Genomic DNA, 27,191 nt, shown 5'->3' on the forward strand with positions numbered 1-27,191 from the left:
GGGTGGTGAATCTCTGGAATTCTCTGCCCGTTGAAGTGGTGGAGGCTGCCTCGCTAAATATTTTTAAGACGCGGGTTGATGGGTTTTTGATAAGAGAGGGGATTAAGGGTTATGGGGAGAGGGCGGGAAAGTGGAACTGAGCCACGACAGATCAGCCATGATCTTATTGAATGGCGGGGCAGGCTCGAAGGGCTAGATGGCCTGCTCCTATTTCTTATGTTCTTATGTTCTTATTTCATTAAAAAGATGACATTCCCAACAGTGCAACTCTCCTGGTGAACAGAAATGTCAGCTGAATTTATATGACTTGTCCTGAGGTATGGCTTGAATCCTCAACTTTCTGATTCAGGAGGTGAGTGTGCTACTGGAGCCAAGGCTGACTCTTAACATTTAAAATTTTTATACATTTTGAAATTACATGCTTCTCATTCATGAAAATGTTCAAACCATTAGCTTCTTCAAATACTTTTTATAAAATTTAACTACAATATAAACAAATGATTAAATAAAAATTATGCAAATCCAACCCAAAAATAAGCAATGTTAGAAACATGTATAGATGTGCTGCTTGGCACCTCACCCACAAACATTCATTCCCATCATCACTGACAGTGATAGCAATCCGTACCATCTGCAATTGCATGACTGCTACCATCCAGAACAGTGGTCTCCATATTTTTAAGCACAAGATCACTTTTAGCATCAAATGGAGCAGGAGATCTACTCTTAAAAATGTGACTTTATTAAGAACCAGCCCCCCCAAAATGTACTTATGCATAACGCTCATCTATTCTTAGTGTGACACCTGTGTTGCACACTATCTGGAAGGGCTGTGAAGTCTGGCTTGTGGTTTGAGATGACCAGCCTCATACGGTCTTTCAGATGGGCATCTGAGATGGGCAAGTGTGAAAGCTGACTTGATGATTTTCATCTTGGAAAAAGCCATCTCACAGAGGTATGTGGAATCAAAGTAGGTTTTCAGCTTGAGTGCACACAATGTCCACAATGTCAAAAGAGAGTACTTCTCTTGGTTTACAAGTTCCCAAAAGTCTCTGTTCCTTGAGTTAGCTTTCAGCTTTGGGTCATCTTGCAAGGTGATTATTTCCATATCAAGTCCACTGCTTTGTTCAAACACCTGCTGAAACTTTGCTGTCAGTTCTCCAAAGTCCACTTGAAGAAAAGGATTTGAGACAAACATAATGATTTGTTCCATCTTGTCTAACTCCTGAAATTGTCTATTGAATTCTTTTTCAAATTTGTTCAGGTAGTTACAGAATTTACTTGGATGGAACCTTCTCTGTCTGACCTGTTGTTGGATTCTCTCCAGATCTGGGAATGTTCAGTAATCTTACTTTTTAACTGGGAGGACCAGAGGTTCAGTTTCAGCTTGAACACATTCTGATCATGTGTGATAAGCATCTGTCCTACCCCTGCAGCTCATTCAAGTTTGCATGTATGTCCGTAAAAACACTAAGTCGAGCAACCATGCATTATCTGACAGCTTGTTGTACACCTAATTTCTTGATTTAAGATGACAATTTCAGGGAGATGATCTAAAAATCTCTGGAGGACTTCTCATCAGCTTAACCACCTCACATCTGCATGAAGGATCAGCTCACCATAGATGGCATCAAACCCACTGAGTAACAATTTAAACAAACAATGTTGTAGAGCTCTGACATGAATTGAGTTGGTGATCATTCATTGCATGAAGAAAGTCAATAAATGTGCTGACTGGTGCTTGTTTGTGAATAACATAGTGGTGACTGATAAGGGAGGAGAATTTAGGACCATTCTACAAAGTACAACAAAGCATGCACCGACACCCAGCATTGAATGTGCACCATCAGTTATGATGGAAATTCTTGATCAGAATGTTTTTCGCAGTCATATACTTTAAAAATTTGTTGTAGATTTCCTTGCCTCGTCGTCTCTTTGACTGGCAGCAGACAGAGGAAGCCCTCCTTTGTTCTTGCGTCTTTGAATGCCATGTGAACAAAAACGATTAGCTGAGCCATATCTGTCACATCTATTGACTCATTAAACTGCAGTGAGAAACATTCCCATGGAAATGGCAAGTTTTTAACCCTCTTGGAGGTCCCTGGCTCTTCGCTCATCATTTTGTCTTCACCCAGCTTTGTCTACATTTTGGTAGTCAATGAGCTGATTCACTAGTCATCACAAGAAGTCAAAGGACCATGCATTTTCAGCAGCAATTCGGCAGACAATGAGTTGATTCACTCTGCATTATGAGATGCCCCAGTCTTGTGCATTCTCGGCAGTTGCTCAGCAGCCAATGAGCTGATTTGCTCGTCAAGACTACAAGCCCAAGTCCCACGTACTATCAACTAATGACAATCGACTCTTTGAGACTCCAGAACCTGTCAACTGCAATCAATTATTCGGAACCTCCAGATCCAGATGGATGAGAGCTGCTGACACATGGGGATACCACCTTCTGGAAGTGCCCCTCCAAGCCACTCACCATTCTGACAATTCCTTCACTGTTGCTGGGTCAAATTCCTGGAATTCCTTCCCTAACAGCACTGTGGGCATTCTTATAACACATGAACCTCAGCTTTCAAAGCAGCAGCTCTCCACCACCTTCTCCAGGGATGGGCAATGAATGCTGGCTTAGCCAGTGACACCCATATCCCTTGATACTTTCAGCTTTCTGCAGTTCAAGGCTGGTTAGCTTAAACCTGTTATGGAGGATAAATTTCAGCTCCTTCTTTTCAACAAATTTTATTCCATCTTTTCTATACTGATAGACAGGCAAACACAGAAATAGTGATGTTCTGGCTTTATAAGCTCAAGAAGTTGTTCAAGCAAATAGTGCAATGTACATACTGTGGAATATACACCCAGGGAATGATCTTCAGCAAATCTCTGAGGTTTAAACTTATGTGCTCCCATTGAGGTTTTCTGGTAATTCCATGTTGTACTGGTTAGATACCCTTGATGGCAGGCAACAATTCCATCCCAATAACTCTGGCGTGCTGATTCTATCATAACAGATCAAAACCAGATTAATCAGCAGCATTAGAAACCAGAAATACATTGAGATAATTTAGAATAGAAATCTATATTTAAGATTCAAGAAACATACAATGTGACACGTTCAAATATTTGTTAAGGACAAAGATGATATTGTAACTGCCTGCCTAAATAAACCTGGAAAATGAAATAGTTTAATGAAACTTTGTGTTTAAACTGGGTAATATTTCATGCCATTCAGTCTAAAGTAGAAAATCAGAATTGGTGTAGATGTACCATTACCTGAAGCAAATGTAGTAATTGGAGGTAGTTTCAATGTATCATACTTCAATCCTTTCTTTTTGGATTTCTTTTTATTAACGGAACCTTAAAACAAAAAACACAACTTTTTTTTTCACAAAAGCACCAATTTGGTCCATATTTCTAATGAAACAAAAAAGTGAGTATAAATTGTGCTTTACATTTAATAGATTAAATAGGCATGTGTACGTATTAGGCCTCTGTTTAAGCCATTCTTCCTTCCATCCATCCATTAACTCTTTTGGTTAATTTCTCCTAAATTTGTTTGCTGGTTAAATTTCTACCTTTGTATTCGTTTATTACATGCATACATTTCAATGGCACCAGTGCTTAATAGCTCAATTTCAAGGTTGTAAAGGCAAAGTTGCTTCAAATTACCACACGATTTGGGTGTGCCAATACTAGTAACAGTCTAGCAACTGTTCTGTCTCCTAGACTTTAACAATTTCATTGCCTTAGTTACCAGAATTGACAATATCCAAGATATGGCTGACCAGAGCTCAATGTCATTTAAACACAATTTCTTCCAACCTCTATTTGATTGGAGTCCTCCAGCGATTGAAAACCTTGAGGACAGTCCGTTAAAACCCTAAACCCATTTTGGTGGAGAGGAATGTATGACAGTACTGGTCATGACACACACATTACATATAAAACACACTACCCATTTTCAGTTGCACCATCCTGATTTAAGAACATAAGAACATAAGAAATAGGAGCAGGAGTAGGCCATCTAGCCCTTCGAGCCTGCCCCGCCATTCAATAAGATCATGGCTGATCTGTTGTGGCTCAGTTCCACTTTCCCGCCCTCTCCCCATAACCCTTAATCCCCTCTCTTATCAAGAACCCATCAACCCGCTTCTTAAAAATATTTAGCGAGGCAGCCTCCACCACTTCAACGAGTCTTTTCTCTTGTTAACAGCCTTCAATTCTTGATCTCTGTTGCTATTTCATCAGTACCTTGTAAGTCCTTCCAATTGTGTTGCACTTTACATTCACCCATCTTTAGATATGACAGCATTAAATTTCATCCATTGCATATTTCAAGGAGTACAAATATTGTCATATATTTGCAGATATTAGAGAGCTCAACTTCCAAAAACCAACAGCCTTCAGGAAGTACTTTTTTTAAGCAAATAAAAATATTTGGTCCAAGACAATGCTGCAGGAGCTCAAGACAGTACCCTAGATCCAATCATCTTCAGCTTCTTCACCAATGACCTTCCCTCCAACATTAAGTCAGAAATGGAGATGTTCATCAATGATTGCAGTGTTCAATAACATTTGCAACTCCTCAGATAGTGAAGCAATCCCTATCCACATGCAGCAAGATCTGGACAACATTCAATCTTGGGCTGGCAAGTAATATTTATATCACAGAAGTGTCAATGTCGCAAATATTATTGAACTGGGGAACAGACAGACCATCGACTAGAAACTTAACAGAACCAGCCACATAAATAACGTGGATACAAGAGTTAGTCAGTGGCTGAGAATTATAAATAACTCACCACTTGACTCCTTAAAGATCTAAAAGGCACAAAGCAAGATAACGATGAAATATTCTTGAGCGCAGCTTCAACACCATCCATAAGAAATAAGCGCACGAGACCAATTAGTGTCTCACCATTCAATAAAATCATGGCTGATTGTGGCCTTACCTCCACTTTCCTGTCAATTCCCTATAGATCAAATATCCATCTAACCAAGCCTCCTTGCTCTCTGGAGCACTGAATTCCTAAAGATAACGACCCTCTGAGAAGAACTTCCTCTCCAATTCCATTTTAAATAATGTCACTTATTTGCAAGCCAGATCCTAGTTCTAGATTGCCCCAAGAGGAGAAGCATTCTCGCAATCTCTTTCCCAAGCCCAGCAGAATCTTGTATGTTCTGAAACTATCACCTCCAAATTATTATAAGCACAACTTATTCCACATTTCTTCATAAGACAAACCCATTTATTTGAGGAATCAACCTAAAAAAATCTTCTCTGAGCTACCTCCAATATCCCTCTTTAAATAAGGTCAAAACTGCATGCAGTGCTCCAGGTGTGGTCTCACCAATGCCCAGTACAGTTGTAACATGATTTCCCTTCTTTTATACTCCAGCCACCTTGCAACAAGCTTAACATTTCATTTGCCTTCCTAATTACTTTCTGAACCTGCATGTTAATTTCTTGTGACTCATGTATGAGGGTATTCAGATCCTGTACCACAGCATTCTGCAGTCTCTCAGCAGTTAACTAATATTCTCCAGGACAAAGAAACCTGCTTGATCAGCACTCCATCCACCAATATAAATACCCCTGCATCATTCAAATACACTCCAACAATAAATCCTACTAGCCGCATGCTGTCAACTTTTATTCAGTTGCAAGTTTTACATTTTAGCGGTGGGTACAAAATTTTGTTTGAAAAATAATTAAAATCAAAAATGCAAAACTATTTTGTTTTTAAGCTAAAATAGCATATTTGTGCACAGAATATTGCCAAAGGAACAGAAGTGTTTTAAGATGCTTGGAGCATTATTAAAACCAAATTTGACACTGGGGAACTGAAAGGAGAAAGTCAGGACAAATGATCAAAAGCTTGGTCAAAGTAGTTGGACCTAAAGTGTGTTGCAATGGAGGAGAAAGAGTTGGAGAGATTCAGCAGAGGAATTCCAGTACTTAGGGCCCATAGCTAAAGGGATGGTAGCAAAAGAAATCAAGGATGCACAAAGAGCCAGAAATTTAGGAATTAGGTGTTTTTGAATAAACTCTAGGATTTTTGAAGTCCACTTGGGATAGCACTTAGTAAAGATAATGGGAATAAGATGGGAAAAGATAATGGGAAAAGATGGGAAAAGATAATGGGAAAAATGGGAAAAGATAATGGGAAAAATGGGAAAAGATAATGGGAAGGTCCTATGAGGACAGACTGAGGGATTTGGGGTTGTTTTCATTAGAAAGAAGGCGGCTAAGAGGGGACCTTATTGAAACATATAAGATGATTAGAGGTTTAGATAGGGTGGACAGTGATAGCCTTTTTCCTTGGATGGAGAAAGCTAGCACGAGGGGGCATAGCTTTAAATTAAGGGGTGGTAGATATAGGACGGATGTCAGAGGTAGGTTCTTTACCCAGAGGGTGGTGAGGGATTGGAATGCCCTGCCTGCTGCAGTTGTAGATGCGCCTAGTTTGGGGCGTTTAAGAGATCCGTGGATAGGTTTATGGATGAAAAGGGATTGGTTTAGGTTAGAGGGTCATTGCTTTTTTAATTGGTCGGCGCAACATCGTGGGCCGAAGGGCCTGTTCTGCGCTGTAATGTTCTATGTTCTAATAGCCAGGCAAAATTCCTCCATCCAGAATTAATGTTGGCTAGAATCTTCATAGAATAAATAATCAAGATTACACCCAATAGTTGTTTTTTTTATTCTGCATTGATGTGTGCTTACTTAGTTGCTTGACTGTGGCACATCGTTCCAATTGAGAAATCCCAATGGTACTTCACAAAGCATGTCCCTTGTCTTTCCCAATAACGATTAATAAATACCCTCTGTCCCTCAGGATTCATTTGAATCCCAATTATAACTTCCTCTTGAGCTAGACGATAAGATGCTTAAAAGATTTGACATTACATTCTATTTTTCTCATTTTTAAGCGATATTTTCTCATCCTCAGCTGAAAAATCTAGTCAAGCCTTAAGTGAGGAAGGTGAAAGAGCGGGAAGAATACATTGTGGCCCTTCGCTGTTGTTATTTCCAAAGCGAAAATTAAAAATAATTTCAGAAAAATACTTTGTCATAAAAATGAAATATCTTTGTCACTACCTAATAAATTTATGCACATTTCAAAAAATATAACATATATTCGTTATACTTTTCAATCAAACTTACCCCGTCCCAAATTCTTATTAAAACGTTCATGAATAGTGGAAAATGACTGCAAAGTTCCATCCTGTCCTATGTTAACAAAAACAAACACAAGTGAATGGTGTTTCATAATAAAATCCGATTTTGAAAAATGTCAAGGGGCACTAAAACATGGGTATGAATCAATACCGTTACTAAATTGCTTTATGTAAATAGCCAAATTACTTCTTCAAACCACCATACAGCAACACCAACAACTTGTACTTAAATAATACCTGTGACAAAATAAATATTTCAAGGTGTTTCTCAGGCGTATCATAAAACAAATCTTCACACCAAGCCACATAAGGATATACCAAAGTAGATTGGCAAAAGTGTAATCAGAGATAGATTTGAAGGAGTACCCCTTAAAGAAAGAGGTAGAGAAGCACAAAGGGAATGCCAAAGCTTAGCATATGGCAGCTGAAGGTATAGCTACCGAAAATCTGTGACGCTCAAGAAGCCAGAATTAAAGCCAATATCTTAGGAGGGTTGTGAAGCCTCGGTGGGATTTGAAAAGAAGAATACTTGCTAATCAAATCCAAGGTGATGCTTACTAGGAGTTGGACTGTGAGCACACCAGAAAAATGAGACGTTTTATACTACTGAGTCATTAAAAAATTAATACAATGCACCGGTTACTGCTGAGATTAGATTTTCCCAATTGCAAAGACATGGGGCCCGATTCTCCCATCGCGACCCACAACTTTTCTGGCAGGTCCAGTCAGAAGAATCGTGTCATCGGCCGTTTTCCAGGATTTGCGTGTGCGCCAGGAATTCATGTGCATCTTCCAAAGCCGGAGGACAGTTAGAGTCCAGACCAGGTTTTGTATGTGATTATCGGGAAGTTGCCAGGCCGATTGTATCTCCCACCCCATCAGTGGTACTTCATTTAGGCGAGGTTTAAAGTAGCTCCCCACACCCGGGGAACTAGCAGGAGACCCCGCCACAATGAAGGGGGGAGGGGCAATTGGGGCCCCCCAGGGGGTTGGGCAGTGGTGGGGGGGGCCTGGACATGGGAACCCTGGCAGTGCCAGCCTACACCCCTGGCACTGACTAATGGGCAAAGTGCCAATGCCCAGTCCCAGGTGGGTCTTAGGGGCAATTGATAGGGTTGGGTGGGTCCTGCTGCCACTCTGCATTGCGCAGTATGGGCAGGAGGCCAGTGATTGGGGCAGGCTGATTGCCACTGCTGGGGGGAGTGGGTCAGGGTTGGCCCAGGAATTGCTGTGGGGGCCGTGATCAGGCTGTGGGGGTGCTGGAGGTGCAGCGCTGGGGGGATCCCAGGCTGGCCAGCAAATGAGGAGACTGACAGATCAAGGCCACCTTGCATGCACAGAGTTCCAGAACTGTCAAACTCCGGTGCAAATAGGCCCTGCCCCCTGGGTTTTTAAATGAGATGCACAATTGTGACCTCTACATTGCAAAGAGTGCGGAGATTCAAGTGTGAAGCTGCACCAAAAAAACAGTTGTGATCTCAAACAGTTTTCCCACCAATTCAGCACTTTTGAAAGAATCGCTCCCATGGTGTGCGTTTGGCAATAACAGGGAACAGTGCATGCACAGCTACTTTGTGTGATAAATTAACTTCAACAGACTTTTATGATTTACTCTATTCGTAGAAAAGTTCACATAAGCTTAAAAATTTATGCTGGCCCAAATGAGAAGACTGTCATAGTAACATGCGTTTGTTTAGTCTCAAGTTTAAAGTTTAATTATTATTACAAGTAAGCTTACATTAACAACGTAACGAAGTTGTGAAAATCCCCTCGTCACCACACTCTGGTGCCTGTTCGGGTACACTGAGGGAGAATTTAGCATGGCCAATGCACTTAACAAGCACGTCTTTGGACTGTGGGAGCACCCGGAGGAAACCCACGTAGAAACAAGGAGAACACACACTTCACACAGAGACACTGAGTCACCCAAGCTGGGAATCGAACACAGGTCCCAAGTGCCGCCCTGAGGATCTAGATGGGGTTTTTTTCGGGTTTGTCTGTTTCTGCACATTCCAATGACTGTACACATTATACTGTTGTACTTCTTCCCTTCAAATCTGTTAATTAGTCATGTGACATTACATCAGCATTGCATGCTTTTGATGTTAACCCTTTACATCTCAACCCTCCCCCAATTGATAGATTCAACCTATTTCACAAAATAAACGTGAGGGAGAGCATTGGTTTATTTTCATTTATCTCAAAAAAAAATCTGCAGTTTTCAATTATTAAAATACACATTTACACTTTGGATACAGACAGAGTGCATGGCTTTCTCTGCCAATGTGTGCAATCAGCATACACTTCACTTAACCGTCCTTGCCTTGGGGCATATCACTTAACTCATACCAGTAGGAAAGTAAGTTTGCAATTCACCAGAAAATGTAGATGCATGCAAAACAACTTGCACTGGCATGGCTAATAAACATTAAGTCAACAGAATTTTCCTTTGTGACATGTACAGCAATTTTATTTTTATTATATTTCAAGGAGGTGTAACCTGATCAAAACAAGATGTCTTTCGACAGAGTGGAGATTTATTTCCATATTATAAAATAACTGAAGACCAAGCAATGACATACAAGAAAAATCTGTTCTTACCAGAGCTAAGGATGTTTTGTCCATCAGATCCATGATACTTTACTTTGGTTGGAGGGGCACTGTGTCCTAAACGGCACCGTAAAAGGCGACCTCCACCTTCTGGGGCATCAAAAATCCAGACCTGCTCAAGAAATAGAATATATAATTTTAATCAGGGATAAATTACTCTTAAGCAAGGCTTTCCACCATCAGATGCATTTGCCAACTCTGACCTTTCCTATTGTCTCTTGCCTATTAACCAGGTCAACTAGTGCCAAATTCACGTAAGCTTTTGTGATTAATTGCTTCTCGACTGAGGAAGGACGATTTTGCTATGGAGGAATTGCAATGATGGTTTACCAGACTGATTCTTGGAAATGACCTATGAGGAGAGATGGAATCAGTTAGAATATTTGCTGGAGTTCAGAAGAATTATGGAGAAGATCTCAGATACCTATAAAACTTTAATAGGGCTAGACAAGATAGCTGAAGGAAGGATGCTCCAGTTGCTGGGGGAGTCCAGGGGTCATAGTGGCTAAGGATAAGGGGTAAACCATTTAGGTCTGAGATGAAAAGAAATTTCTGCACCCAGAAACTGGTAAGCCTGTGGTATTCACTTCAACAGAAAGGAGCTAAGGTTCTTGTTGGAGCAAAAGATATCAAAGGACATGGGGAGGATGGCTGAGGTGGTAACAGGTTATTGAGTTGGATGATCAGCTATGATCATAACGAATGGGTGATACTGTGGCACAGTGGTTAGCACTGCAGCCTCACAGTTCTATTTCAGCCTTGGGTGACTGTGTGGGTTTTGTCCAGGTGCTCCACTTTCCTCCCACACTCCACAGATGTGCAAGTTAGGTGGATTGGCCATGCTAAATTGTCCCTTCGAGTCATGAAGATTTGCAGGGTCAATGCGAGTGGTTATGGAGATAGAGCCAGGGTAGGACTGTTGTTCATGCAGGCTTGATGGGTCAAATAGCCTCCTTCTGCACTGTCCGAATTCTACGATTCTACGAATGGTGGAGCAGGCTTGAAGGACCAAATAGCCTACTCCTGTTCCTATTTCCTTTTAATACAACCCAATATTGTATCTGAGATCATGTTTTCACACCTACTGCATATTTTATTGATTTCCCAATTTCCTCCTGGTAAACTGAAGCCACCCTCAACAGTTCTATCTGTCCAGATACACATTTCCTTCATTTGATTGCAAAGTGTTTGGTTTTTGCTTCAATTTATTTTGTTTATCTGTTGATAGCTTGCAGACCCTCATCTTTGCCCAAAGTTTTCACCTACACACACTCAAAGAACAACACAGCATAGGAAACAGGCCCTTCGGCCCTACAAACCCGTGCGCCCATATTAACATTCAGTGAGTGCCTCATTTCGATCCTCCTTCTACCTACGACTTTTGTCTACAAACTCAGACCAGATATTCGCTGAAATATAGGAAGCCAGCTCTGACTGTCAGTCAGAGGTTTAAGCGCCACTTCAGAGGCTTTAGCACATAACCTAGGCTGCCAATGTAGTACTTTGTTGCTTTACTGTTAGCAGTGCTATCTATCTGATAGGATATTAAAACAATGCCCCATCTATTGTCTCAGATGAACATAAAAGCTCCATCGTACTACCTGAACAGCAGGCTAGTTCTCACCTGTCCCTGGTCAACATTTTATGCCCAAAAATAGATCAAGAGGTAATTTATCTCTCTGCTGTTTGTAGCACTTTGCTATGTAGAATTCACTGCTGTATTTCCCTATACTAGTGACTACATTTAAAAGGTACCCAATTGGTTGTAAAATGCTTTGCAACACCTTGAGCTGGAAAGATGAAAAAAAGTTCTTTCTTTTATCACCTTTATTTTTATTAGGTTGCCTATTTGACTTCCCCATATTGTTATCTTAAATTCTTCCTCACTGGCTTATTTATACTCTCTGCACATTTAATTCACAATAAAACCTGTCCTTCCACAATCCTTAGAGCTCGTATAAATATTCTAGGAATCAGAAACTCTTCCTTCTAAACAATTTTCCACTCATGCACTGACATACTTAATCTCTTCCCCCTCAACGTCTTTAGCAGTACCACCCAAAAGTGATTCTGAGACTGCCATCCTTGAGATCCTGCACTCTAATCCAAAACTTATTCCTAAAAGTGTCTCTGAAAGAGTTGCAATCTACTTTACCAAATCTCAATGATTCCTACATATAACAATGTCAGAGTATTTGGTTGTGGTTTTTCCCACAGTCAAATAACCTATCAATAGCCATCTCTAGGAATCATGTTGTGAATATTTACTTCATGGTACATGTTTTTGGATATACTTTTTAGCTTTAGAAAATAACTTGTAGTGTAAGGAAGATAATTTTTAGGCTGTAGATGTAAAAGATTGGAATAGAAGAGAGAGAGCTATAAAATAGCAGGTAGCCTTACTCAGCTGGAGAACTGAAAAGGTGATATCTATAAGGCTTGTAGTCCACAGAGCTTTTCTGCTTTGGGAGCTGGAACTTAATTAATTTAAAAGTATTCAGTTAATTCTGTAAGGTTATAAAACCCATTTACTTCATATCAAAAATACAATGTAAATTAGGATATTTTGTTTGAAGTTCAGTTTGAGAAAAGCCCAGTGCAGGCCTTTGCCATAGAGTTGGATGGAGCTTAGGAAAGCTCTCTTGTTTCAATTTATCTAGGTGTTGCTGGAAGCAGTTCATTTGTTACAGTTTGGACCTTGTACAGTTTGCAGCTTACTAAGAGACAACCAAGGTAACTGACAGTTAGCTAGACCTACACTGTTAGCAGAGTAAAAAACTCTATCACTTGCAGATGAGTATGAAATTTGTGATTGAATAGAAGCTGCAAGATTTCCGAGTTTGAAACTAGTGGAAGAATCCATAGTGGTCTTCCGCAGCAGCTTGCAGCAAAGAAAGCAATAAACAGATTAGCTTGCAAGTGTTGAAGAGTAACAAGAAAGAGTACTGAAGCATCCATAGTCAAGAGATAGTAAATTAAATTTTACTCTCCAAGAATAGCTGAAACTGCCAGAATTTTCCAGAGGAATGTGGCATACCAATGGGTAATCCCTACAGAAGTCAATAACTTTAAGATAAATGCGTCTTACAAGGAAATTCTTGGGGAAGTAAACCCAAGTACATAACATATGTAGTTATAAACCATATTGTTAACAGCATTTATTTCCTCTATTTCTTTCATATACGATAGGGTTTGCTTTGTTTAAAGAAAGTGAAATCTTGTGGCATAGTTCTATTGATTAAAACAAGATGTTTGGGTTTTTCTTTAAATGCTAGCTCAAAGCATCAATCCTTAACCAGATCATAACAATACAAAATAACGAATACAATCACAGGGTACTAGTGAGTGTCCAATCCGTTGAAGTATATTCTAAGCAAGATATTAAGTTTAATTCAAATTAGTTGCACAAACCTTAAAAAGGATTTAGTTACCCAAATCTTTAAAAGCGGGAGGGTATGCTAATAAAACTGCAAAATAAAGCAAGTATGATCTTAGGTTTGATAAATAATTCAAAGATATTACAGTGAGAAATTGTCCAATTTTTGCTACCCTGCTTCAGAGTGGCTGCTAAGTCCATAAGACAGTGCAGAAGGAGGTTAACAAGATGATACCAACAGTAACAAGCATTTAGAGTAGGAATATTTTCAATCAGACAAGAGAAGGTTAGGGAGAGATTGGAGACAAATTTTCAAAATTTAGAGGTACTTAGATGGGGAAAACTGTTGTCCTTGGTTCAGGAGATGGCACCTAAAAGCTGAGTTCAACAGCAAAACATATGAAGAGAAATTTTAAGAGTTTGTTTTTAAAGTAGAACAATATTAGAACATAGAATTATCCAGCAAAAATAATGGAAGATCATTAACAGCTTTTAAAAATAAAGTGGATAAATAACAGAAAAACTTTAAAAATGGTTTTAAGGACATTAAGCTATGTGAATTATTCACAGCAATCAAATGGACACAATAGCCTCATTGTGTTGTAATATTCTATCATATTGTGAATCATTGAAGGGAAAGAAAATCGTTGAGGAGAAAGTAGATAGTGCAAGACTTGATTGTTCCTTCCTTTTTCAAGTTTTGATCCTGCAATGTTAATGCAAACACTGCAACATGCTTTTTCTTACATGGCGCCATCCACAGGTTAGAAAAAATAAATTACAGTGCCACCCAATGGCCAGGGTCAAGTCCAACAATAGCCATAGTAAAATTTCCCACCGAGCTGTAACAACAATATGAATTTTAATTTTAATATTTTAACATAAAATAGAGCAAGGGGTGCAGCTGGAGATAAACCAAAATCTGAGGACGAACCTGAAGAGAACGAGAATTTGGGAGTTAAAGCCATGCATGAGTGTAGAGCGGCTAGTAAGCAAGTCAGGAGCAAGTGGAAATAAAGCAAGACCCACAAGGGGGCAAATGGGAGCAAAGTCAGGAGTCAAAGTTCAAATTCAGAAAAAAATTAAAGAGCAACCCCACAGGACAGTAGGTAGGTAATTAGTTGGTGAGTATTCCAGTTTATATTTGCTCTTTAGGCTAGGGACATGTCAATCTCAGAGTTAAGAATCTGTAACGATGATTCTAAGTTGCCAAAGATGGTATGGAAGCTGAATTTGTGGAATATTATTGAAATACATTCTTGGAATAACGTCACAGAAAAAAATGATTGTAGATTTAGGATTGTGTAATGAGGCAGGGCTATTTATTAATCTCATATTTAAAGACCCTGTGGAAAAAAATTATACAATATCAACTTTGAAAGTAAAACACTGGAGTGCAAAAAAAAACTTTGAACATAAACAAAATCAAACGCACAGGTATGAGGGGACAGCTAGCTATGGTTGACTGTACACCAGTAAATAAACAATGGGAAACATAATGCTCAACAAAAATAAATTCCATTAAAAAACAAAAACTCAGCGAGAAAGATCCATCCATCATTACAGTCCATCCACTGAAGTCACAAAGAGAATTATAGACTATGAACAGGCTTATAATATTGCAAATTAAATTAGTAAAGCTGGTAATTGGGAGAATTTTAATAACCTGGACAGCATCAGCAAAAAGCTGATAAAAAGAGGAAAAATAGGAAAAAGAGAAAGCTACTTAATATAAAAACAGATTGTTACAGCTTTTTTTAACGCAGAGAAAGGAGAGTAGCTGAAGTAATGAGGACATGATGGATAATTAACAAATATTTTTTGTCTGTTTTCAGGGTAGAACACAAATTACATACCTGAACTACAGGATAATCAAGGGGGCAATAAGCATGATGAATGCAAAATAATATTAGCAGAGAGAAAATTCAGAGAGTAACCTGAGGATTAAAAGCCATAAAACCTCAAAACCTGATGGCTTACATTCTAGGATTCGAGGAGGTAGGTGGAGCAACAGTGGATATACTGGTTATGATTTTATTTTAAATTCCTTAGATTCTGGAGCAGCCCAGTGGATTGGAAGTCAGCAAATGTAACATCATGTTTCAAGAAAGGAAGAAAAAGAAATTATAGTGAACTCAGGTCAGCCAGTCTGATGTCAGTTGTTGGGAAAATGCTAGAATTTATTCTTCAGGAAGTCTTAACTATGCACTTAGAAAACCAGAGTATGATCAGAGAAAGTCAACATGGTTTTACAAAAAGGAAATCATGTTTGATAAATTTCAGTTTTTTTGAGGGTGTAGCTAGGGAAATAGAGGGAGCTAATAGATATAATATACTTGGATTTCCAAAAGGCATTCCATAAAATGCCACTTAAGTTAAAGAGAAAAATAATGGCTCATGGAGTGCAGCATGGGGGAGGAATGACACATGAGCAATCATAGATGGACAAAGTAATGATGAATGGGGTGTTTTCAAGTAGGTAGGTTGTAACTAGTAAAGTATTACAAGGATCTGTGTTGGGGTTTCAACTATTTATTATCTATATTGATGACTTAGATGAACAGACCAGAGAATATCCAGGTTTGCTGACAATACAAAACTAGGTGCAAATGTAAGCTGCAAGAAGTACACAAAGAGGTTGCAAAGAGATATAGATAGATTCAGGGAGTGGGCAACAAAGCAGAACCTGAGGTGTCCATGAGGTTTGGCAGGCAGGAGGCACTCTTCATATTCCTCTGCCTTACATTTCACCACCATGTGCCTCTTATTTCATCAGGCTATGTCCTCCTGAAGTTTCCTACTATTTGCCTCAATGGTTACTATAGATCACATCATCAGCAAACATTGATAATATGCATTCTGTATTGGTTGATGTAATGTCTTTGAATTTTCAAACATCATTTGGTAGGTACCACACAAAGTTAGGACCCATGGGATGTAAGTAATGTACTAGCACGTACTGATGATTGGTTAACAGACAGAAAACAGCAATTAAGAATAAATAGGACATTTTTGGGTTGGGAAGCTGTAACAAGTTAGACAACATAAAGGGTCTGTACTTGGGCCTCAGCTGTTTACAATCTTTGACTTAGACAACTTGCGTGGCAAAGTTGGTTGAACCTCTGCCTCTGGATCAGAGGTTTCCAGGCTCAAATTCCATGCCACATCTAGAGCACAAAAATCCAGCCAGATACTTCAGTGCAGCACAGAGCAACAGCTGCACTATCGGAGGTGCTATCTTTTGGGTGAATATTAAACTGAGGCTGGTCTTTCTATAAGGTGGATATAAAATATACCATTTCACTATTGTGAAGAGTAGCATGGGACTTATTCCTGGTGTCTTGGTCAATATTTATCCCTCAATATACATTGTAAAAACAGGTTCTCTGCACCTAATTACATTATTGTTTGTGGGAGCTTATGGTGTGTAAGTTAGCTGCCATGTTTTCAACACTATAATAGTGCTTTGAAATGCCTGGTAATCCAGAAAGGCATTTTGTAAATGCAATTTTTTTTCAACTGAGCATGCTGAATGCAACAAATCCAGGTGTGCTGACAATACAAAGAATAGTGAGGAAGTAAAGCAGTGAGAGGCTCCAGGAAAACAATTAGGTTGGGTATATGGGCTAGAATATGATAGATAGCGTACAACGTTGTGAAGTGTGAAATTATCCACCTTCGATAGGAGAAATAAAATAAAACATAACTAAGAAATATTTATATCCAGAGGAACTTGAGTGTCGTTTCACACAAATCACAGCACATTAATAACATTCAGATTCAACAAGCAATTAGAAAGGCTTTGAGGATAAAGAGATTTTGCCAAAATTATACATGAAATAAGGGGATTGAAGATTTTTATTTATTCACGTGATTTGGGTGTTGCTGGCTGGGCCAGCATTTATTGCTCATCTATTGCAAATCCACATTGCTATAGATCTTGAGTCACATATAGGCCAGACCAGGGAAGGACAACAGATTTTGCTTCCTAAAGAACTGATGGGTTTTTATGACAGTTGTGGTAATCATTAAATTTTTAATTTTAGATTTTTATTGAATTCAAAATTTGCATCCGCCATGGTGAGATTCGAACCCCGGTCCCCAGAGCAATACCTTGGGTCACCGGATTACTAGTCTAGTGATTCCACTATGGCGCTGCTTCCCCAATTGAGTGGATTAGACCTATATTCCCTGTAATTAAGAATGAAAGATCTAAATCCCTCTTCATCTCCATCTTAAATGGGACACTTCTTATTTTAAAGCTACTTTCACAATAAACCTCTCAGCTACCATAGAGGTTTACAGCATGGAAACAGGTCCTTCCATGCCGCCCTTTCTTTTTTAAAGCCCCTAAACGAATCCCAATTGCCCAAATTTGGCCCATATCTCTCTATACCCATCGTACCCATGTAACTAACTAAATGCTTTTTAAAAGACAAAATTGTACCTGCCTCTACTACTATCTCTGGCAGCTTGTTCCAGACACTCACCACTGTGTGAAAAAACTGCCCCTCTGGACTCTTCTGTATTTCTCCCCTCTCACCTTAAACCTATGCCTTCTAGTTTTAGACTCTCCTACCTTTGGGAAAAGATATTGACTATCTAGCTGATCTGTGCTCCACGTTATTTTATGGATCTCTGTAAGATCACCCCTCAGCCTCCTACGCTCCAGAGAAAAAAGTCCCAGTCTATCCAGCGTCTCCTTATAACTTAATCTATCAAGTCCTGGTAGCATCCTAGTAAATCTCTTCTCCACTCTTTCTGGTTTAATAATATCCTTTCTATAATAGGGTGACCAGAATTGTACACAGTATTCCAAGTATAGCCTTACCAATGTCTTGTAAGCTTCAACAAGACATCTCAATTCTTGTATTCAATGTTTGACAGATGAAACCAAGCATGCCAAATGCCTTCTTCATCACTCTGTCCACGTGTGACTCCACTTTCAAGGAGCCATGAATATGTAACCCTAGATCTCTTTGTTCTGTAACTCTCCCTAATGCCCTACCATTAACTGAGTAAGTCCTGTCCTGATTCAATCTACCAAAATGCACCACCTTGCATTTGTCTAAATTAAACTCCATCTGCCATTTGTCAGCCCACTGGCCCAAATAATCAAGATCCCTTTGCAATCCAAGATAACTTTCTTCACTGTCCACTATGTCACCAATCTTGGTGTCATCTGCAAACTTACTAACCATGTTTTCAATATTCTCATCCAAATCATTAATATAAATGACAAATAACAGTGGACCCAGCACTGATCCCTGAGGCACACCGTTGGTCCCAGGCTTCCAGTTTGAAAAACAACCCTCTACAACCATCCTCTGGCTTCTGTCAAGAAGCCAATTTTGTATCCATTTAGATACCTCACCCTGGATCCCATGAAATTTAACCTTTAGCAAGATACCGCATGATAGGTTGTTGCATAAGTCCATGTAGACAATATCCATCAATAGTCCTCAGAATCTTTACGTTATAATGAGTTCTCTTTTCATTCTTTTAAAACCCAATGAGTAAACAATGAATGTGATCATCCTTACCTCACAAGGCAACCCTTTCATCCCAGGAATCAGCTTAGTGAACCTTGAACTGCATCCTACTTTCAATGGAAGTATATCCTTCTTCAAGTAAAACTAAAACTGGTACAGTACACCAGGTCTAATCTCACCAATATCCTGTACAGTTGCAGTAAGACTCCCTTGCTTTTATACGCCATTCCCATAGATTAAAGGGGTACATTTAATTTGCCTTCCTAATTACTCACGGTACCTTATGATTCAGGTACAAAACTCTGCTGTATTTTGAAGTTTCATTGGATTTAAATAATATTCTGCTTTTCTATTTTCCAGGGATGAAAAGTCTTTGGGAAGAGATTGAGCTGAAATGGACCTTTAAATTCTATATTTAAGAATAATGAGATGATCACTGTCTACTCTGTAACGTTGCCCAACTTCACCCTTGCCTCAGCTCACCTGCTGCTAAAACCCTCATCCCAGCCTTTGTTACCTCATGATTGATTATTTTAAAGTGCCTGAGCTGGCCTCTCACATTCTTCCCTCTAAAATTAAAAGTCATCCAAAACCCTGTTTTAAGTCTCCTCACTCATACCAATTCCCATTCAACCATCTACACTGTGCTCACTAACTTTACACTGGGTCCCAGTCAAACAACAGCCCAATTTTAAAATGGTTTTCAAATGCAAAGGGGTTTCATCCTCTTCTGTGTAACTTCCTCCAGCTCCACAATCCACCATCATGCTATTTTCATCCAATTCTAGTTTCTTGAATACCCCATATTTTTCCCGCTCTACCTTTAGTGTGCCTTTAGTCTGTTAGGCCCTGAGCTCTAGAATTTTCTCCCTAAACTTCTTCACCTCTCTACCAAATTTTCCTTCTTTATGAAACTTCTTAAAACCTCTTTGACCAAGCTTTTGGTCATTTGATCTGTCTTCTCCTGTGGCTTGGTATTAAATATTGCTTTATATTGCTTCTGGGAAGCACTTTGGGACTTTTTTTAATGTTAAAGGCACTATATAATTACCAATTGCTGACCTAATTGAAATAAAAGCTTCTGAGGGGACTTGACAGATAGATATGGAGAGGCTGTTTCATCTGCCTGCAGAATCTAGTACCGAGAAGCATAGACTCAAGGTCAGCCATTTAGGGCTGAGGTGAGGAAAAATTACTTCAGATCCCCTCATATTCTAGTCATCGATGTGGCAAATGACTTCCTCTCAGGACAACTGCTCCTTCTGATAAACTGGTGCAATGACAATCTCTCTCAATGTCAACAAAACGAAAGAGGTAATCATCGATTTCAGGAAGCGTAGTGGAGGACATGCCTGCCTACATCAACGGGGAGGAAGCAGAAATGGTCGAGAGCTTCAAGTTTTTAAGTGTCCAGATCACCAACAACCTGCTCTGGTCCCCCATGCTGTCGCTATCGTTAAGAAAGCCTACCAACACCTCTACTTTCTCAGAAGACCAAGGAAAGACTCTGGCATTTCCGATACAACAATCACCAACATTTACAGATGCACCATGGAAAGCATTCATTCTGGTTGTATCACAGCTTGGTATGGCTCCTGCTCTGTCCAAGACCACAAGAAACTACAAAGCATTGTGAACGAAGCCCAAACCATCACTCAAACCAGCCTCCCAAACATTGACATTGTCGACACTTCCTGCTGCCTCTGAAAAACAGCCAGCATAACTAAGGACCCCACACACCCCGGACAAACTCTCTTCTACCTTCTTCCGTCAGGAAAAAGATATCAAAGTCTGTGGACACATACCAACTGATTTAAGAATAGTTTCTTCCCTGCTGCCATCAGCCTTTTGAATGGACTGACCTCATATTAAGTTAATTTTTCTCTACACCCTAACTATGACTGTAACACTACATTTTGCACTCCTTTCCTTCTCTAAGTACAGAATGCTTTATCTGTATAACACAAACAATACTTTTCATTGTATACTAATACATGTGACAATAATTAATCAAATTCATCATTTCAATTTTAAATTATCTGCTGAAACACTACTTCCCAGTTCTGATGAAAAGTCACAAACTGAAACATTAACTCTATTTCTCTCTCCACAGGATTCTGCCAGACTAGACATTTCCACCATTTTTGTTTCATTTCAGATTTCCAGCATTCTCAAAATTTTGTTTTTATATAATGCAGCTCATTACTACTCATTATTTCCCTAAGCTTGCTTAATATTAAATACTTCACTCAGAGGATTGTGAAACTTGAGAATTCTCTACCTCAAGGGCAGTGGGCAGTCACTCAAGACTAAAACCAGCAAAATCTATGGACTGCATTGGAATCCAGGAATATGGCAATTAGGAGGGAAGTGGAACTGAGGTTGAAGATCAAGCTTAATCCTACTGAATAACAGAATAGGCTCAGGAGGGCACATGGCCTAGGCCTACTCCAGAAACAAATATTAGTCTCTGACATATCACATGTGAGTAGCTCATATCTTATTAATAATCTTAAATCTGCATATCTTCATCAAATTATTTGACCTATCTTCATCTGAAAACTACTCTTTATTTTTGCTTCCTACATGCACCACCATACAAGTCATGTGACATAATTCCAGACACTTTCCCTTTTGATTTGATATTTGGCAATGAACCATTTATATTCTGAAAAAAACCAAGAACAATGACTAACTTTTCAATCCATGAATCACTCTATTAGCCCCAGGAAATCATACTAGTATTTAAATAAAACTATTAGTCAGTCCCTTCTAAGTGTTGCAATCTGTGTATCAGATTTATCTTTAACATTTTTATTATGCAATATCAGAGCATTTGCAGCTTTTTGTCAGAGTAGCAGCACTGCATAATAATTTGGGGTAAATGGAAGAGGAGAAACAGATACACAAATCAATATCGACTGGATGGGTAGTGTTCCGTTTTAAAATTGATGTTACCAGTGAATCCCTCCATAGTGACTTAAGTTGCCGTCGGTACAACAACAAAGGAGTTACCAATGTATATGCCATCTGTCACATTGATATGATGATATTGGCAAAGTCTGTTGAGATCAATATGTTCAATAATATTTTTTCAAAAACGATTTCACAACTTACCCTACTTCATATCCCCTCTTCCCCTCTCATTCCGGGCAAGGATGTGATGAATGACTTCCTCTCAGGACTTCATTAATTCAAAGTTAAACTCTCTCCCCTTGTACTGCTTTCCAGTTCTGATTAATGCTGTAAGCTGAAATATTAACTTTGTTTCTCTACGCAGGGATCTGAGATACCTAAACATTTTCAGCATTCCGATTACTTTACTTTCATATAAGGCAGCATATTTTTATTCATTATTTCCCTAAGCTTGCTTGATATTAAAGCCTTAGGCAGTAGATGATATTCAAAACTAGCATGTGAATTACCCACTCCCAAAATTGTCCAGCCACTGTGCAGCGCTTCCTCCAGTAGCAAGGTTGAAACCAAATGGTCAATGCTTTGCTTAAGTTTAAAGTTTATTTATTAGTCACAAGTAAGATTTACATTTACACTGCAATGAAGTTATTATGAAATTCCCCTAGTTGCCACACTCTGGCACCTGTTTGGGTCAATACACCTAACCAACATGTCTTTCAGCCTCTGGGAGGAAACTGGAGCACCCAGAGGAAACCCACGCAGACACGGGGAGAACATGCAGACTCCACACAGACAGTGGCCCAAGCCTGGAATTGAACCCAGGTCCCTGGCGTTGTGAGGCAGTAGTGCCAACCACTGTTACTGGTCAATAAGATTACAGTTGTTGAAGTTCTACACAGCACAATGCAAAAAATAATGAATTAAAAATGCAATCCACATTTTAATTCAGACAAGTCAGTACAGTCAGCTAAAAGGCAGTGTCAGCTACGAGCAGAGAGAGGATGCCATTACAAGATAGCTACACCAAAGGTTGGAGAAAGCTGCATGAATCATAATAATGATGAGCTTTACTGCCCTGATCAAATTTTCTTCGTAATGCAATCTTTCTTTTATTCCTTTGAGAAGGAATTCATAACAGGCAGTTACTGCAAACAACTTAGGTGACAAACAGAAAACAGGATAACAGCAAACAAACATCAGTGGTTATTATACAGTGCAGAAATAACACATACTATAATCACCTCAGTATTATCTATTTTACTGATCTTTAACCCAATTTGCTTAGATAACAATTGCTAGGATTTTATGTGGAGTCAGTGGCCCCACCCATCTGTCAGAAAGTCAGGTGCAACCCCACCTCTGTCGACCATAGCATAACCAGATTTTATAGCAAGTAGTTGTCTGCTGTCACAGCTTCTGCACTTTGAGAAGAGGATGCCATCTCCCCAAGACCTGCTGATCAATGAGTGAGACAGCAGCTCTCCAACACCACATGCAACGATGGCCACTGCTGCACCTGCAGCAGGCCCTGCAACAACCAGATGGTAGTGCAGGTATGGAGTCGGGGTACACTGGACTATTGTGTAGGCCCCTCCATGGGTCACTAAGTGCCTGATTAGTAGGAAACCCCAATCCCTTCCCACCCAATATTTTCTAAACTTGTACCAATCTGATGCCATTAGGAGCAAATGATCATACCCGGATTGCATTGTCTTCACCAGAGGTAATGAGAAGTGGTTCTCCGTGAACAAATGTTAGTCCTGAAATCGCCATTGTATGGATTTCCCTCATTTGGCTAATCAGCTTCTTCTCCTCCAAATCCCAAAGTCCAACATGACCTATAGGACTCCCAGCAGCCATCACTGGATAGCCATCTGGAAAGTAAAACATGAAAGGGTAAGAATTGTTCTAGTAACCATGTGCAAAATAAGTTACAAGAAGTGCAGTTCGATGTATGCTTGATAAATAATACATATGAGCTGCTACTTTGCAATGCGTCAACAACTGAAAAATGAACTTATTTTCAAACCATCCACAGCAGGTTGTATGATGATCAAAGTTTTACTTCATGCAATGAAATGGTCAATCCAGGTAAAATAGGCTACAGGATGGATTGCTGTGTTTAAACAATGACATTACAGCTGCATTTCAACGATTCCTAATCTTTAACTTAATATACAATACGGCTAAAGCTTTCTTCCTATCTTAAACTTCATTTAAAAATAATCCAATTACCTGTGCGAAATGATATTGCTGTAATTGGTCCCCAGTCTTGTTGAAATTTCATCAATGTCTCATCATATTTCAGATTATGAATAATTATCTGACCAGATTCGAGTCCTACAGCAACTACATCCACAGCTGGGGCCTAAACAACAGAATAAAACAAAATAAAACCTGGAAAAAGAAAATCTTTATGCAATAATTATCGTATCTTTACCATTTGAAAAATAACATTTTCTAAAAGGACTATACACATTACTATCGATTTTACTGCAATTAAGTAAACTGAATTCATTTTATTAGATAAAATTTTTTATTTATGTTTTGAGGCTCATACTCTAAAATTCTGTGCATTTCTCCACAAATCAGTGGTCTAGGTTATAGAATTTCTTTCCTCACGTACTTACACAGTTACAGATGAAATGCCAGTACTGAGGTAGGAAATATGTTTCCTTTGAGCTCACTTAATCAAATAATGCCATTGCTTAAATTATACTTTAAATAAAGGAAGCATGAATGTTACTAATGAGTATATAGTTTACTCAGCAGTATGGGTATACGATACTACAAGGACTGCGTCAGTTCAAGAACGTGATCAAAGTCATTTAGGGTTGGGCAATAAATGCTGGCTTAACCAATGATGGTAGTCATGATGTGGATATGCCAGCGTTGGACTGGGGTAAACACAGTAAAATGTCTGACAACACCAGGTTTAAGTCCAACCGATTTATTTGATAGCAAACTCACAAGCTTTCGAGGTTAAGCTCTTCAGGTGAATGGAGAGTTCTGGCCTCAGACAGAGCATATAAATAATATAATAATATAATGCTTTATAGACAGTATTTATTATGATATCTAGCATTTTAAAGAAAGTGTAAAATATCTTTAATAATGTACACTGAAAGTGCCGTGAAACAGGGTTAGATTATTTCCATTTAATTAGCATATAACAATTACATCCTCATGCCATTGTGCAAATATCTCCAATGTACAACACTGCACTTGCATCGCATTCACAGTGTGGGTTATTGCAATATTAACACCGTTTGATCCTTGTCAGACAAGTGGAAGGAAGAATTTATTGTCCCATAAATGAAACAAAATAGAGGTGTGTGACTGATGTAGAATTCATAACAGGGTAATCATATACTGATTTTGCTGCTAACTCAAAATTAAAATGTAAGTAGTAGCTAGACAGAAACGAGTGAAGTTCCAACTAAAATAATGTAGAGCTGACAGATTTTAAGTTTCAGACTTGCCAATCAATAGCACCCTAAAGGATGGTTCAGATTATCACTCCAGCAATGTTGTATAATATAATCTCTAATTTATTCAAAAGCTGTCATGTGGTTGAACATTTAGATGATAAAGAACCATGGAGAGAGAGAGAGTGATGTCATTCTGGAAGGAAGAGATGAATACTAATAAAAAAGTAAATGGCAAGTTGTGACAACATGGAACATTAGTCTTTAATTTCATCAGCTGGTCAAATATATAATAAACTTTAAAATGACTTCTTAAAGCAAGCAAAGACACAACTTCAGACTGTTGCTACAGGTCACCCGATATCTTGCATGACAAACTGCTTTCTGAAAGTTTCCAATGTGAATTACAGGTAGGAAATGCCATGGAATTTCACACCTGATGTCAATAATTACTTCAAAGATGAACTGAAATTTGTAACTAACTCTGCCCATTCGTATTTCTATACAGCAACCTTTTGGACAGAGACAGAAAGTCTACCCAAACAATAGCTTTATTGGCGTTGATATGTTCTTCTTAGTTCATCAAAGGGAGGAATAGTCTACTCAGAAGTGTTGGCTGGGACAATAATAACTTAATCACCTGCGCCATAACAATAGTCAGGCTCTGTCCAGACATGGGCTAATCAATTACCATCTGTGGAATACCCAACTCATTATTGGTGGAAGTGCTATGAGACCAGAATAACCATATTGAAAGTCTTTTATTACAACACCCTGGTTGCTTTCAAGCAAGTCTACAAATAGAGCAATACTATCATCTCTCTCTCTTTGCTGATGACACAAAGATTGCTGCCATTATAAACAGCTAAGGTGGTTATCTTAGATTGTAATGGGATCCTGATCAATTTGGTCAGTGTGCCGACGAATGACAGATGGAGTTTAATTTAGATAAATGTGAGGTGATGCATTTTGGTAGATTGAATCAGGATAGGACCTACTCGGTTAATAGTAGGAAGTTGGAAAAAGTCATAGATCAAAGAGATCTAGGAATACAGGTTCACAGCTCCTTGAAAACGGAGTCACAGGTGGACAGTGTGGTGAAGAAAACATTTGGCATGCTTGGTTTCACTGGTCGGAATACTGAATGGGACGTCTTGATGAAGTTGTACAAGACATTAATACGGCCACACTTGGAATACCATGTATAATTCTGGTCATTCTTTTATAGAAAATATATTATTAAACTAAAAAGAGTGCAGGAAAGATTTACTGGGATAAAATAAAGTAAGTAGCTGCAATCGGGTGCAGAAAGTGCACCCAATTGCAGCTCCTTACAGAATTCATGGATAGGTTGGAGCAGCAGTTGGATGCATGTAGGAACATGAAGGAGGCAGAAAGCGTCATAGATAGGAGCTTGAGAGACATGGTCACACCGAAGGTGCAGGCTGATAGATGGCTGACCGCCAGAAGGGTCAGGCAGTCAGTGCAGGAGTCCCGTGTCATCTCCCTCTCTAACAAGTATACCATTTTGGATGCTGTTGTGGGAGATGGCTACAGGGGATATCAGCAGTAGCAGCAGCACCACAGTTGGCTCTATCATTAAGCAGGGAGGGACAAAGAGGACTACAGCAATAGTTATAGGGGACTCTATAGTTAGGGGTGCAGATAGGCATTTCTGTGGACATGAAAGAGACTCCAGGATGGTAGATTGCCTCCCTGGTGCTAGGATCCAGGATTCTCTGAACAGACAGAAAGCATTCTGAAGGGAGAGGGTGAACAGCCAAAGGTCGTGTTACATATTGGTACTAATGACATAAGCAGGGACAGTGATGAGGAGCTGCAGCAGCAGTTTCGGGAGTTAGATAGAAAGTTAAAAAGCAGGACCTCGAGGGTTGTAATCACAGGATTACTCCCTGTGCCATGTGCCAGTGAGGCTAGGAATAGGAAGATAGTGCAGCTTAACATGTGGCTAAACAGCTGGCGTAGTAGGGAGGGTTTCAGATGTCTAGACCACTGGGGTCTCTTCCAGGGCAGATGGGTTGCATCTAAACTGGAAGGGCACAAATATTCTGGCCAGGAGGTTTGCTAGTGTCATATAGGAGGATTTAAACTAGTTTGGCAGGGGGGTGAGAACCAAAGCAAAGGTGAATTAGTTGAAGAGGAACCAGAGAGTAGGGCCAGGGA

The 27,191-nt window shown here is 39.3% G+C and overlaps 1 protein-coding gene across 1 annotated transcript in view; it reads right to left on the reverse strand.

The window, feature by feature from the left end:
- Window positions 1-27,191, reverse strand: part of wdr36 (WD repeat domain 36) — a 99,916-nt gene that overhangs the window by 45,093 nt on the left and 27,632 nt on the right. The window contains exons 7-12 of the mRNA XM_080189029.1: window positions 23,815-23,947; window positions 23,278-23,453; window positions 9,787-9,907; window positions 7,172-7,237; window positions 3,280-3,363; window positions 2,851-3,005 (exon numbers count right to left, since the gene is read on the reverse strand). Of these exons, the coding sequence (XP_080045155.1) occupies window positions 2,851-3,005; window positions 3,280-3,363; window positions 7,172-7,237; window positions 9,787-9,907; window positions 23,278-23,453; window positions 23,815-23,947 (735 nt within the window). The remainder of the gene's footprint in view (window positions 1-2,850; window positions 3,006-3,279; window positions 3,364-7,171; window positions 7,238-9,786; window positions 9,908-23,277; window positions 23,454-23,814; window positions 23,948-27,191) is intronic.

This window comes from Carcharhinus amblyrhynchos, chromosome 5 (assembly GCF_965287045.1).
Source record: "Carcharhinus amblyrhynchos chromosome 5, sCarAmb.v2.hapA, whole genome shotgun sequence".
NCBI classification, from domain to species: Eukaryota; Metazoa; Chordata; class Chondrichthyes; order Carcharhiniformes; family Carcharhinidae; genus Carcharhinus; species Carcharhinus amblyrhynchos.